This window comes from Pelodiscus sinensis, chromosome 1 (genome assembly GCF_049634645.1).
Source record: "Pelodiscus sinensis isolate JC-2024 chromosome 1, ASM4963464v1, whole genome shotgun sequence".
Lineage (NCBI taxonomy): Eukaryota > Metazoa > Chordata > Testudines > Trionychidae > Pelodiscus > Pelodiscus sinensis.
In genome coordinates this window covers 325,717,808-325,732,479 of record NC_134711.1, presented here as the reverse complement: position 1 = coordinate 325,732,479, position 14,672 = coordinate 325,717,808, and the positions used below count along the sequence as shown (strand labels likewise).

General features: G+C 57.1%; 1 protein-coding gene across 1 annotated transcript; it reads left to right on the top strand.

Moving 5' to 3' along the window:
* Positions 1 to 417: 417 nt before the first annotated feature.
* Positions 418 to 13,178, top strand: CHRNA10 (cholinergic receptor nicotinic alpha 10 subunit). Its single transcript, XM_014580618.3, has 5 exons — positions 418 to 954; positions 3,751 to 3,896; positions 5,927 to 6,081; positions 7,839 to 8,371; positions 12,012 to 13,178. The coding sequence occupies exons 1-5, from the start codon at positions 894 to 896 to the stop codon at positions 12,653 to 12,655; spliced, it is 1,539 nt and encodes a 512-aa protein (XP_014436104.1). The 5' UTR covers positions 418 to 893; the 3' UTR covers positions 12,656 to 13,178.
* Positions 13,179 to 14,672: the final 1,494 nt, after the last annotated feature.

Genomic DNA, 14,672 nt, shown 5'->3' with positions numbered 1-14,672 from the left:
CCACAGCCTGTTTGACCCCCTGTATGTTTGCAATGAGAAAGAGCAGAGCCCGGTTGTGTTTATCCTTGGACGCCGGTGCCTGAGGACAGGCAGGTTTAACTAGAGGAGGAGGAGGTAGGTGGAGATTCTGCAGGGCCCGTCCGGGGGGCGGGGGGCTAGTGGCCTGAGCCGTGGCACAGCCTGGCCGAGCGGTTACCCCGACCCATTCGAGCGGCGATGGAGCCGTTCCAGGGGCATGTGCCGACCCAGGGGTGCGCTGCCGGCTGCTGAATCCCGTTACGCGCGGGAGCGGAGCGCGACGCGGTGCTTTGAAAGCACCTTGCAGAGCGGTGCGGGGGCGGAGGAGCTCGCAGCCCCTCCTCCCCTCTGCCAGGCTGCCTGGGGCGCCGTGGGGCAGCACCGCCGAGGGCCCATGGACCTGCCGGAGGCTGCGGATGCGCTGCTGTTGTCAGTGGGCTGTGCGTAACGCGGGGAGCGCCTGTATTTCACCGGCTGTTTCCCCGGGCGAGAGTGTCCCTCCTCCCCAGATTCCTCCCCGAGGGCTGGCTCCGTCCACACCCGCCCCTGTCCACACCTGCCCCGGCTTGGCTTCCCGGGGCTGTAAGCTCCCTCGCGTGTCCACGTCACCCGTCAGGCGAGCTGCCCGCAGCGCGGGCCAGGCGCAGAGGCCACCTCGGTGATTCTCGAGGAGAAGCGCGGATGGCATTACAGCCAGACCCACCCCCCCCCCGGAGCTTGGAGCCGGCTGCCAGCACCTGCCTGGGTTCTGCATTCTCCGCGCTAGCCGCGAAGCTGCTCTCCCGTTTCCTTCCCCCGCCCCGGCACAGCCACGAATGAAGCCAGCGTCTGACCCGGCCCCCTGATCCGCCGCACGGGCGGGCTGTTCCGCGAGGATGGGGCGCTTCGGATCCTGCCTGCTGTCCCTGGGCTTGCTGGGCACCTGCGTGTGGCCAGGTGAGAATTCCTGCGCTCGGGAACGCGTCTAGGGGAAAACTCTCCCCTTCGGGAATCCGGCTCTCCCCTGGCTCCGTCCGGCGCGCCAGCCTGTGCCGCTAGCCGCTGGGAAGCTGCAGCTGCTGCCTGGCCAGGAGGTGAGGTCGGTGCATCAAGTAAATCACGTCCATGTCCCTGCAACCTGTGTTGGACGCTTTGCTGCCTGGCTGAGAGCCCCTCTCCGAAAACTAGCTCCTCTGAGCAACCGTGCTCTGCGCTTCCCCGGAGGGGTTGGGCTGGTTCTGTGGACCACCGCAGTATCCTATGTGCTAAGTTTCACGCTCTTGGTTTTGCCAGGAACTGCAGTCCCTCCAACAGGCCTGAGTCAGGGGCAACTGCCCCTCCACCTCCCTTCCCACGCTGCCGGGCAGGATGGGAAAACATGGACCATGGGGAGGTACTGAGGTTAGACGCCTTTTGCATCACAGATCTCTGGGCACTGGGGAAGGGGGAAGCTCAGCTCTTCCCCCCTTCCCCAGAAGGGGCAAGGCTGGGTCAGCCAGCAGTCAGCAGCACCCGGACCGTGCCACGCCTCTCCTGGCCAGCTCTGCCCTTTTTGCCCCACCTGCCACTTGGCCTACCCCTGTGCCTCAGTTTCCCAGCTGTAAAAAGGGGTCATAGAACTTCCCTGCCTCCCAGGGATATTGGGGTTCTCGGATCCATGTGTGGAGAACTGTTAAGAGATGACAGGTCAGGTGGGGCTGAGCCATGATTTCATTTGTTTAATGAGCTAATTATACGAGTGCCTACCTGCGTTGCACCCATGCACCGTGCCTTGGGGCTTGGCTGTTCCGGGCTCTGGAGTCACATTTTGGACTGGCTGCCTTGGGCACCTTACCTTGAAGTCAGGCTGCAAAGCCCGGAATTGCCATCAGCTAAATTGCAATTGCGTGACAAGCACCTCGCTTCGGAAAGGCACCTGGCCAGGAACTGGAAATGGGGCGTCTTGATCGGTAAGCGAACCTTGCGAGATGTCAATAGTTGCGCCTGCCGAGGAAACGAGATCCCGGTCATTAAACTTTCAAACCCCAGCCAGGCCGGAGCTCTGAGCAGAGTCCTCCCTGCAGGAGCTGAAGCCAAGAGGCAGAAGGAAAAGGCACCGAATCCGCTGAGGACTGGCTGCAAAGTTGCGCCCTGGATCGGGGTGAAAAGCCCCCCACTTCACCCTGGCACATTGTCATTCAACCCCCCCTCCCCGGACGTCACTGGGATCTGCTCCTCTGACATGCAGCCTCACCCCCATGCAGCTCTCCTCCTAGTGGGCATGGGGTTGCTCCCTTCTTTAAAATTCCCCCGGGCCACCAGTGGTGGCATTGGCACAATGCTTCCGCCAGCGTTCATCTCCCTCGCCCTGGGAGAGGAGACTCCATCCTTGCGGGAGGCAGGGGAGGCCCGTCCATAGAGGCGAACTAGATGGTCACCTAGGGCGCCAAGTTAAATGGGGTGCCAAATGGCGGCGCAATATCGTTGTGGGGTTTGGAGGTGGGGGGGCCGATTGCATGGTTCGCCTAGGGCGCCAGTTGCTGGCAGCTAGTTGCTGCTCCCCTGGCGGGAGGGGCACGGGAATCCTAGAATCCTCTTGCCTCGGGAATCCTAGAATCCCAGAACTGGAAGGGACCTCGAGAGCAGGGACGCTACCTCGTTCAATAGGGTAACCAGGGGAACTCTTCAGGGTTACACGCGCTGCGGGCTCTACAGTATAAACACGCCTCATGCTAGGGAGGTGAACGTGGAACCGGTTAACCCGCGAGTCCAGGTGTTTGTGGTTACGCGCAGGCTCCCTCCCTGCTCCTAGGGGGCAGCTGCTACCCCATGCTGCTGTTCCTCCCCACTCCCCAGGAGAATTCTCCAATCTGCCCCTGTCCTGGGAAATGCAGACTCCCTAGAACTGTCCTGTGGGGTGGAGCTGGCCCCGGGGCCAAGACACAGGGACTCCTCAGCTCCACGGGTGGCTTTTTTACTGGCATCTAAGTGTTTTTATGGATTTTATGGCCAGGTCCAGTTTTACAGCCTTCTTTATGGCCTGTCTGTGAATTTACTGAGGGTTGACAACCACCCTGGGCATCTGGTGGGCAGGATCTCCACCGAAGTGCTCAGTTCCTTTGCCATCTCCGATCCCTTGGGGGCTCTGTGCCCCTCTCTTGGGTAGGCCCACACACTTCTGAAATGTTCCCTTCTCCATGTTCCTTGCCCCTGCGGTGAGGAAAAGTGCAGGGGCATCTGCTGGAGAAGATTCCAGGCCAGTTTCCTCCTTGGTGGTGCTTTCTACGATGCAAACACCTGGACCCTTGCTTATGATTGCCAGTTGTCTGGGACTGCACCTGGAGGGAGCCATTGGCTTTTCCTTTGGAAAATCCCGTTTCTCTGCACCCCAGATATTTCTGGTTCCAGCACATCCTGGTGCCATGTTTCCTTCCCACCTGGCAAGCCCTCTGGGTGTTTACCTGTGCACAGACCATGCAGGAATAGTAAACATCAGTGCATTGCGGGTTTTCCAATGACGCCTTACATGATGCCCGTAGTATATAGATGGGTATTAGACGGCAACTGACTCCCTCTTAACTAGTGAGCCCCTGGGAAGGTGATGCTCTTAGGGTCATTCATTGCTCCTTCCCCCCAGATATACCCTCGTGCACAGTAGCTGTGTGTTTGTTCGCTCAGGGCTTTGCATGCACAGCTTTTCGGTGCTGGGCTCTAGGGAGACCTGCTGCCCTTTGCTTCCCGGTTTCCCTCCAGTGTTCTTTACATCTATTTTAGGCAGCTCCGGGGCTCAGGGAAAATTCGCCTACAAGCTGCTCAAAGACTTGTTTGCCAACTACTCCAACGCGCTGCGACCGGTGGAGGACACGGACCTGGCGCTGAACGTCACCCTCCAGATCACCCTCTCCCAGATCATTGACATGGTATATCCGGGAAGGGCTGGCTGTGCCATAGCAGCACCAGCCACACCACCTGCTGGCTGGCGGAGCCCTTGGTCTGAGGGCTGTAGAACAAACCCCCCAACTGGGATTGAGACGGGCACTCCGATGGCTCTGTGGGAGCTTTGCACCCAGGGTCTGGTCCATGGTTTGTCTCCAATAGAGGGAGGCAATGACCCTCACAACTAGTACTGCTATGGTGTCCTAACCCCAAAGCCACGGCGAGCAGGAATCATCCTAGAATCCTAGAACACTAGAACTGGAAGGGACCTCGAGAGGTCATCGAGTCCAGTCCCCTGAACTCACAGCACGACCAAGCACCAGCTAGATCATCCCTGATAGACGTCTATCTAACCTGCTCTTAAATATCTCCAGTGATGGGGATTCCACAACCTCCCTAGGCAATTTATTCCAGTATTTAACTACCCTGACAGGTAGGAAGTTTTTCCGAATGTCCAACCTAAACCTCCCTTGCTGCAGTTTAAGCCCATTGCTTCTTGTTCTATCCTCAGAGGCCAAAGAGAACAATTTTCTTCCTTCCTCCCTGTGATACCCTTTTCGATACCTGAAAATCGCTATCATGTCCCACCTCAGTTTTTTCTTTTCCAAACTGAACAAGTCCAATTCCTTCAGTCTTCCCTCACAGCTCATGTTCTCTAGACCTTTAATCATTTTTGTTGCTCTTCTCTGGACCTTCTCCAATTTCTCCACAGCTTTCTTGAAATGTGGTGCCCAGAACTGGACACAATGCTCGGATTGAGGCTAATCAGAGCAGAGTGGAGCGGAGGAATGACTTCTCATGTCTTGCTCACAACACTCCTGTTTAATGCATCCTAGAATCACGTTTGCCTTTTCTGCAACTGTATCACACTGTTGACTCATATTTAGCTTGTGGTCCACTATGACCCCTAGATCCCTTTCTGCCGTACTCCTTCCTAGACAGTCGCTTCCCATTCTGTATCTGTGAAACAGATTGTTCCTCCCTAAGTGGAGCACTTTGCATTTGTCCTTATTGAACTTCATCCTATTTACCTCCCCAACAACTGTGGAAGAGGCAGTCAAAGCAGCTGACTTTTGTGTATGTGTGCAGGCGCTCTCTCGCTCTTTCTCTCTCACACACGCACGCACGCACGCACGCACGCACGCACGCACGCACGCACACGCGGTCTCTTTCATTTCTCTAGTTTGTCCAGATCATTTAGAATTTTGACCCTATCCTCCAAAGCACGTGAACCCCTCTCAGCTTGGTAGCATCTGCAAACTTAATAATCAGGGTTTGCCACCCGCGTGCTGCGCATGCATTGACCGCGCTGTGCGGCCGCGCCGGGCTAAAATCTACTCGCCACGGGCAAGTAGATTATGTTAATTGTCAAGCCCTGTTAATAATCATACTCTCTGTGCCATCATCTAAATCGTTGATGAAGATATTGAACAGAACTGGTCCCAAAACAGACCCCTGTGGAACCCCACTTGTTATGCCTTTCCAGCATGACTGTGAACCATTAATAACTACTCTCTGGGAACGGTTATCCAGCCAGTTGTGCACTCACCTTACAGTAGCCCCATCTAAGTTGTATTTCCCAAGTTTATTGATAAGAAGGTCACGCAAGACCGTGTCAAATGCCTCACTGAAGTCTAGCTTCAGCATGGTCTAGGTCCCATCTCAACGAGCAAAACCAGCGAGGCCCTGACCTGTGATCCCTGGGTGCAGAAGGTTTTTTAGAGCAGTCTGACTCCACACCCCTGATCCCGCACACTTTAAACAGCCCCTTGGATTTCCCTAGGATTATTCTCATGCTGAAAGTGACGCATGGGTAAGATCAGGGTCTGAGTCGCTTGTGAGGGTGGCTTCACACTGGCAAATTGCATAGCAAATGCACTGCCTTGTACAGTGGGGGCCCTGCATATCCATGTAAAACCAGCTGTTGTTCACCTCCCCCCGCCACCCCAGAGGTGGCTGCATTTCACATGCACCCACAATCTCGCTGACCTCTCGTCATCTCTCCTCGTGGCAGGATGAGCGGAACCAGATCCTGACGGCCTACCTGTGGATCCGGCAGGTGTGGGTGGACGCCTACCTGAGCTGGGACAAGGGTGATTATGATGGGATTGACACCATCCGCATACCCAGTAGTTACGTATGGAGACCCGACATTGTCCTGTATAACAAGTAGGTTAGCGGGATATTGAACTGCACCGCTTCTGGGAACAGGCATCCTGGGGGGATAGAACCAGGGACCCTCCAGCTTCGTAAACAGAGAGGTGGCTTTCAGCTGGCGGGAGGGGAGGTTACTGACCTTCCTCTTTGCCAGCGAGAGCCCCTAGAGGGTGACAGGTCACAGGCTGTATCGGGAAGAGGGGGTCCCATACTCACGCTAACAGAGGAAGTGCTTAGGTGTTCTGGGGCCCATACGGGCACCCCTGCAGCACAGTGTGCATAGGATCCCCACAAAGGCTGCACGATGTAGCGGGCAAAGACCTTCCTTCCTGGCATGTTCTGCCACTTGTTCCCCTCATCTGCTCTGCTCTGATCCCGCCTCCACCCTGGTACGGCCCTGGGAGCAGCCGGGCAAGAGGGATCAGCTCGCTGAGGCCAGGCAGATGAGAGCAGCCAGCGTGCCGTGTGGTGTCTGAGGCTGAGCTCTGACCGGGAGGAAGGACAGAAGCCCTGGGAAGGCAGTTGTGTTGCTGCTTACAGATGGGCGATGGGCACTGATAATTGGGAGACCTAGAACTTGGCCTTGCTTTTTCTTACATCTTTTTGTAGTCCCACTCTGGGGTGGGGAGTAATGTCTGCTGTGGGGGGGGGGGATGCCAAGAATTTGGAAAGTGGTCAAGGGCCGCACTCTTTCAGGATACTAATGGAGGTTGGGTGCAGAAGGGAGCTTGTGGCAAGGGGTGGAGGAGCGGGAGGGTGTTTGGTTCAGGGTTGTAGGCTGAGGGTTTGGATTCATGGGTTAGAGGTACAGGAGCAATAGGAAGGCTGGGGTGCCTGAGGCAGGCTCTGTCAGGGATGGTGTAGACGGAGCTTGGTCCTGCCTTGAGGGCGGGGGGCTGGACTTGATGACCTCTCGAGATCCCTTCCAGTCCTATTATTCTATGACTTACCCCAGTAGCCTTCTTAGGCCTGCCCTGCTCCCTGGGACATAATATATAGAGATATACACCTATCTCATAGAGCTGGAAGGGACCTCAAGAGGTCATCAAGTCCAGTCCCCTGCCCTCATGGCAGGACCAAGTACCATTCCTGACAGATTTTCCCCAGATCCCTAAATGGCCCCTTCAAAGATTGAACTCACAACCCTGGGTTTAGCAGGCTAATGCTCAAACCACTGAGCTAGTCCTTCCCTCCATGTGGGTCTGAATAGGAGGGAGCCGGAGGGGAGGGGAAGAATGGTGATTCGCGCGCTGCCTGTTCTTCAAACAGGCAATGCCCATTGGTTGGAAATTGGCCAATGGGATTGTACTGGGGGCGGGGACAGCACATGAAGCCTCTCCCCACCTCCCCTGGGCTCACAGCTGTTCAAAGACAAACAGGGCCTCACAGTTGCTTTTCTGAGTGGTGTGCGGGGGCTGGGGCAGGAAGGGAGCTTGGTGAGCTGGATCCAGCCCCTGGGTGGTATCTTGCCCAGACCTGGTCCAAGTGAAGGTCTTGTTGGGGGAGGGGATGGACATCCTCAGCACAAAAGTGTCATGATTCATTTGTTTAAAAGCAATATCAAGGCCCCCAGGCACCTGTTCCCGTGAGTGACCCAGAGACCCTACAAAAACACACCTGTGTCGGCAGCCTTCTGCCCTGCGAGCTCTGCCTAACATTCGTGAGCAGCCCTACGAGAACAAGCCCCTGAGTACTGCAGAGGGGGAAGGGGTTAAGCTATGGAAGGACCCCTCCCCCACGTCTGTGTTCCCTGTCTCCCTCCCCCTCAGTGCCGATGACCAGTTCACGGGCTCCATGGAGACCAACGTGGTGATCCGCTACGACGGGCAGGTGATGTGGGACTCCCCGGCCATCACAAAGAGCTCCTGCAAGGTGGACGTCTCTTACTTTCCCTTCGACGGGCAGCAGTGCCGGCTGACCTTCGGCTCGTGGACCTACAACGGCAACCAGATCGACCTCCTCAACGGGCTGGCCACGGGCGACCTGACGGACTTCGTGGAGAACGTGGAGTGGGAGGTGCTGGGCATGCCGGCCAAGAGGAACGTCATCATCTACGGCTGCTGCTCGGAGCCCTACCCCGATGTCACCTACACGCTGCTCCTCAAGAGACGCGCCTCCTTCTACATCTTCAACCTGCTCCTGCCCTGCGTCATGATCTCCTTCCTAGCGCCGCTGGGCTTCTACCTCCCTGCCGACTCCGGGGAGAAGGTCTCCTTGGGGGTGACAGTCCTGCTGGCACTCACCGTCTTCCAGCTGCTGGTGGCAGAGAGCATGCCGCCCTCCGAGAACGTGCCGCTGATCGGTGAGTCTCTGCTTGCAGCGGGAGGGGCACCGGCGGAAGTTCTCTCTCCACACGGCAGGTGCAGCCTGCCACGCAGAATAGGGAAGCGTTAAGCCGCGTGCTTCAGTCCCGAGAGGCAGGGTCCACTCCGAACCTCAGCCTCTTTGCTAAAACTCTCTGCCAGTGGCACATTGCAGCTGGGGTTGAATCTAGCTCCCCTTTTCCAAGGCTTGTGGGCTCAGCTGACCGAGGGGCAGAGAGCACTCCCTATCACTCACAGTCTGAAAGGCAAGACTAGAGGTCTCCCTAGCAGACAGGCTGTAGCTCAATAGGAAGTTGTGGGCAAAAAACAGAAATGGAGAGATTGCTGGCTGGTGTTCTGTAGATCATACTGGATCATCTCCATGGTCCCTTCTGGCCATGGGATCATAGAACACTAGCACTGGAAGGGACCTCGAGAGGTCGAGTCCAGTCCCTTGCCCTTAGGGCAGGACCAAGCACCATCTAGACCATCCCTGGCAGCTGTCTGTCTAACCTGCTCTTAAGTATCTCCAGTGATGGAGATTCCACAACCTCCCTAGGCAATTTATTCCAGTATTTAACCACCCTGACAGTTAGGAAGTTTTTCCTAATGTCCAACCTAAACCTCCCTTGCTGCAATTTAAGCCCATTGCTTCTTGTCCCATCATCAGAGGCCAAGGAGAACAATTTTTCTCACTCCTCCTTGTAACACCCTTTTAGATACTTGAAAACTGCTATCATGTCGCCTCTCAGTCGTCTGTTTTCTAAACCAAACAAGCCCAATTCCTTCGGCCTTGCCTCATAGCTCATGTTTTCTAATCCAGTGTTTTTCAACCTTTTTTTTTATAAAGTACCCCTTTAAAAAAATTGTAAGTACCCCCAGTACCTACAGTTTTCAGACAGACAATTTTTTTTCTACCATTGCAACACATTTGTTTAAACAACTTAATCATAGCTGGGCAGGCAATGAAATTTTTGAGTGTAAAAAGTACAAAAATAATAAAACACTGTAACACTTAAAACAAAAATTCAGTTTTCTCCAAGTTTCAGTTGTGTTGATGTACCCCCAGACTTCTCTCGAGTACCCCTAAGGGTACTTGTACCACTGGCTGAGAAACACTGTCCTAGATCTTTAATCATTTCTGTTGCTCTTCTCTGGACCTTCTCCAATTTCTCCACTTCTTTCTTGCGTTGAATTAGTGAGTTGAACCAAACACCTCCCTTTCCAAAGTATCTTTCCCATGCTTAGTCTCACCCCAAAGTTACCCTCTTTGTTTTGATGCCTGAGCTAGCTCTGTTCAGTTTTTTTTAGGGTTTCATTTGAGCAGGTGAAGAAGGGCTGTTCTCCCCTCGCAACCTCCATGTTTCATTTAGAAATCTTGTGCTCAGAATTCCTACATTAAAGCCACATGAAATTCAAAGTTTCAAACTTAGCTTGGTGGATGAATCTCCTTGAAATCAAAGACTCAGCCCAAGTTTGAGGCTCATGCGTTGGAGCCTGCTTGATAGTAGACGGATTCTTGAATCTGCGATGATGCTTTAGAGGCTATAGTTTTGCACAGAGCTTTTGACAAGGTTATTGCCATTCCGGCTGCAGTTACCACTTTGAAATTCCTGTAACCTTACAAATTCTGCCTCTTTATTGTGATTTTTTAAAAAAAATCTTCATCTCCAAAGAGTTTTGCTGTGGGTTTAAGGTCCTCTTGCTGCTGGCACATGCATCCTGAACTGGGATGATCCAGCCACCTGAAGATTTAAGGAGAGCTTTGTCATTTTATAAGGAGTAAGGGTAATTTCGAAAGAAGGGGGTTCTTTCGAAATCACAGCATCTAGACAGCGTTTCTTTTTTCAAAATAGGGTATTTCGAAATAGCACCCGGACGCGATTATGCAAATGAAGCACGGGACATTCAAATCCGCGCTTCATTTGCGATTTCGTTCACCTGCATTTTCATTCCTCTCTCGAAAGAGGAATGCAGTGTAGACACACCCTTGAGACACGTGGGCAGCCTCCATCCAGCTGGGCCAGCCTCAGGCGGGGATGGTCCAGCTGGGCTTCACATGGGAGATCTTAGCCAAAGCTTGGCTGTATTCTGTACAGTTCAGGAACTCCTTAAAAAAGAAAATAACCCCAAGTCGGAAGGCTGCAGGCCAGATTCTCAGGTGCAGCGTGGTTGCTTTGCACCACACTGACCCCCTCTTCTGGCTCTAAAGCTGATGTACCCAACCATGGAATAGTCCCAGCTGCCTCATCCCAGTGTGAGAGGTTCCTTGATGGCCTAGAACAGGGGTCACCAACCAGTCGATCGGGATCTTCTGGTCGATCTTGGAGCCTCTGACAGGTGATTCTGACTGGTTTGGCCGGGAGGCTGTCAAGGGCTGGACCTTCATCTGCCCCTGCTCCTGCCCTTTGCCTTGGAGCTGCCCCCCATCCCTGGGAGCCTCTTGCTTGCTGTGCAGGGCAAGGGAAGATGGGGGGGGGGGGCTGATGGCAGGGTGACCCTCCACCTGCCCTGTATCCCATCTCCACAGAGCGGGGGGGCAGGAATGGTGGGAGTTTGCTGGCTGCTTTTGGGAGTAGGGGTGAGCCTGCCTTCGTCCCCTGCACCACCACCCAGAAGCCACCAGTGGTAAGTGGTGTCCAGCTGGCGCCCACATCCTGAAACCCTACCTCAGTCCTGAACCCCTCCTGCACCCCAAACCCCTGCCCTAGCCCTGACTCCCCCACCCCCAAACTCCCTCCCAGAGCCTGCCCCCTGAACCCCTCCTGCACCCCAAACCCCTGCCCTAGCCCTGACTCCCCCACCCCCAAACTCCTCCCAGAGCCTGCCCCCTGAACCCCTCCTGCACCCCAAACCCCTGCCCTAGCCCTGACTCCCCCACCCCCAAACTCCTCCCAGAGCCTGCCCCCTGAACCCCTCCTGCACCCCAAACCCCTGCCCTAGCCCTGACTCCCCCACTCCCCAACTCCTCCCAGAGCCTGCCCCCTGAACCCCTCCTGCACCCCAAACCCCAGTCCTAGCCCTGAGTCCCCCACCCCCAAACTCCTCCCAGAGCCTGCTCCCTGAATCCCCCGCCTCCATACTCCTCCCAGAGCCTGCTCCCTGAATCCCCTGCTGCTCAACTACCTTAGCCCAGAACCCCACCCATACCCCAGATCCTTTAGCCCAAGATCAGAGTCCCCATTCCCCTCCCCCGCATCCCAGACCTCTGCCCCCAGCCTGATGAAATTGAGTGAGGATACGGGAGGGAGGATGGAGTGAACAGTGGGTGGGGCCTCGGAGAAGGGGCGGGAAGGAGGCGGGGCCAGGGAGTTTGGGTTTCAGGTAGATCCTGGATGGGTCTCAAATTCAAAAAGTGATCTCATGCTTAAAAATTTGGAGACCCCTGGCCTAGGGGGTCTTCCAGCAGCCTCCGGTCTGCTGCTGCTGGTGGCGGGGACCCAGCTGGAGGAACGAGGCCCTTCCTAGGTGTAGAACAACCCGCTGCTTCCTCGGCGCGAGGGGAGTTGTTCTCCAGCATACGCGGTAGAGGCTTGTGCTTTGGGTGTGGCATCCTCCAAGGGGAGCAGCCGGGCCCGCAGCCACGCGCTCCCCACTTCCCGGGGGAGTCACAGCCCGTCCTCCCGTCTTGCCTTCCAGGGAAGTATTACATCGCCACCATGACCATGATCACGGCCTCCACCGCGCTCACCATCTTCATCATGAACGTCCACCACTGCGGCCCCGGAGCCAAGCCCGTGCCCAGGTGGGCCAAGAAGTTCATCTTGCAGTACATGGCCCGGCTCTTCTTTGTCTACGAGGTGGGGGAGAGCTGCACGAGTCCCAGGAGGCAGCTGGACCCCCTGCCCACGGGACAGGGGGTGAATGGCAGGGCCGCCCAGGCGGAGCAGAAAGCCCAGTTCCAGGAGGAGGACTCAGACCTGACGTGCTGGGAGAAGTCTCCGCAGCCGGAGTCGCTGCCGCAGAGGCTCGGCAGCCCCTCTGATCAGCCGGACTGGAAAGAGACTGGGACGTGTCCCAGCCTAGCGTACGGCCCTGCCCGGCGCAAGGCAGAGGAGGGGCGGCAGCACCCGCTCTGCGCGAGGAGCCCATGCCTCTGCCACCACGCCAGCCTCCTGAGGAACGTCGAGTACATCGCCAGCTCGTTCCGGGGCCAACGGGCGGCCCAGAAGCGGACCGGCGAGTGGAAGAAAGTGGCCAAGGTCATGGATCGCATCTTCATGTGGATCTTCTTCATTATGGTCTTCTTCATGAGCATGCTCGTCATGGGCAAAGCCATGTGAGGGGCCCCCGGCAGGCAGCGCCCGAGCTGCGGGCGGGCGGGCGGGCGGGCAGGTGCACATGGAGTCAGGGCAGCCCGGATGGGCCCTCTCGTAGCATCTTCTCCTTGTTCCGTAGAGATCCGCTCTTGGGCCCCCCTCTCACCCGTCTGCCCCCATCAGGCTGCACCTGTTCCTGCTGCAGCTACACTGCTGGCCTGGAGCGATCACCGCCATGGGGAGTGTGTGTGTGCAGGGGGGTAGCAAGGAAGGGCAGCCGGGGCGGGGAGGGGGACTTGGGACTTTTGGGTTCTGTTCCCGACTCTGGGAGGTGACTGGGGTCTAGCGGGTGACAACGGGATGGGGGAGGGGTTGGGAGCCAGGACTGCCGGGTTCTATGCAGCTCGGGGAAAGGGTGGCAGGTGTAGCCTGCACCCCAGCGCAGCGTGTCCAGTTGGATCTGGGCAGGAGGGGGCCTGGCCTAGAGACGAGAATAAAATCTCTGGACTGTCTTCTCCTGGCTCCTGTTCCGGATAGCGTCCTGGGGCCAGACAGGGACCGGACCTCGCAGCCCCCCAGGCGGCACATGGGACCCTGTGCCTTCCTCAAATGCACGTGGGCAGCCAGCCTGGGCAGAGCAAATACCCCACGCTCCCAGGAGGGCAGGGAGGGAGAGTCTGGCCCCATCCCTCCGCAACCCTGCCCTGTCTAGCCCAGCTCGCTCCCGGCTGCAGAGGTGGCTGCTGATTCGGCGGCTGTCCCCATCGCAGCGCACACAGGGCCTGCGGGCATCTGCCGGCGTGCTTCCCCCACAGCCCCCTCTCCTTACGAGACGCCGGCAGCCCCCAGCCGCATCCACGCAGCTGGCTGTGCCTTCCTCCATCCCTGCCCTCCTGGGAGAGTCTGGCCCCATCCCATCCCTCTCCACCCTGTCTAGCCCAAGGCTATCCTGGCCCCTGTCCATCTCCAGCCCCCGCAACGAGCCCGAGCGTGTTCCCGTCGGTCCCTGCCTGGGGGGTGTCTTTGAACTCAACGTGCCACCTGGGTTCAATGGCTGGAACGTTCCCCCCGGAGGCCTTAGGGTTCGGTTAGTTACGGCGGGGCCATCCCCCGGGTACCTTCTGGCCTGATGGACAGTGATGCCCCCTCAGTTCTCCAGCCCAATTACTCTGCTCCCCTGGGAGCCACTTCTCCTTATCTCTGCCCAGCCTCCCCCAGGGCAGTTGCACCACCTGGCGGCTCTGGCTGGTCACTCCTGGTCATTCTGACTGGTTACGCTGCAGGGTGCCCCTAGAGAAAGTCCATCCCCCGCTCTTCCCCCAGAGACGTGTCCTCTCCTGCCCCGCGCCCACGTGGGCTGTGCCAGCTCCGGCGCAGTCTGTCATTTTAGGAATGGAAAATGAGCGGCACCAAACCCTGTCGGCGCCCGGAGAGTTCTAGCGAAACCAGTAAAACACACGTCCGAGCGCTGGGGAGGGGCGTGTTCCGCGGCCGCAGGTCACGAGGCACGAAGGGCAGAATGGGCTACAAAGGCATCCAGGGGAAAAAGGAACGAACGCGAAGTGAATTCGCAGCCCAGCCGCTCTCCCCACTTGTCCCCAGCTCCGTCTGTCTGGCAGGGTCTCTCCACCGCCCAGCGCTGCCCCTGTGTTCCCTAGGGCTGGAGATGCCCTGCGCAGAGAGCAAGGGAAAGAACATGTGAGATGCCTTCTGTCTCTCTTCCAGTCCTTTCCCTCGCACAAGAACCACGTACAGCTGACGTTTGGGAAACAGTGTGGGGGGAGGACACAGAAAATATGGGGGGGGGCTGCGGTACCCCCAGATTTGCACCTGGCTTACCTGTACCTGGGAGTCAGCCCCACTGCTGGCTCCTCTATCCTAGGGTCCTAGCCTCCGGGCAGCCCACTGGGGTCCCATCGGCCCTGCCACCTGCCAACCCTTTGCGGGCTCTGCTGGCCGCCAGCCCCAAGATCCTGCTGCTGGCCCAGGGCTCTGCCACAGCCCCCAGCTGTAGCCCCATCCGTGGGGCGGTGAGAGTTGC

Excerpts from the sequence above, each read along its gene's own strand:
- CHRNA10 (XM_014580618.3), top strand. The coding sequence starts at position 894 with ATGGGGCGCTTCGGATCCTGCCTGCTGTCCCTGGGCTTGCTGGGCACC. Across the intron at positions 3,897-5,926 it reads TCTCCCAGATCATTGACATG|GATGAGCGGAACCAGATCCT; the intron begins GTATATCCGGGA and ends TCCTCGTGGCAG. Across the intron at positions 6,082-7,838 it reads GACATTGTCCTGTATAACAA|TGCCGATGACCAGTTCACGG; the intron begins GTAGGTTAGCGG and ends CCTCCCCCTCAG.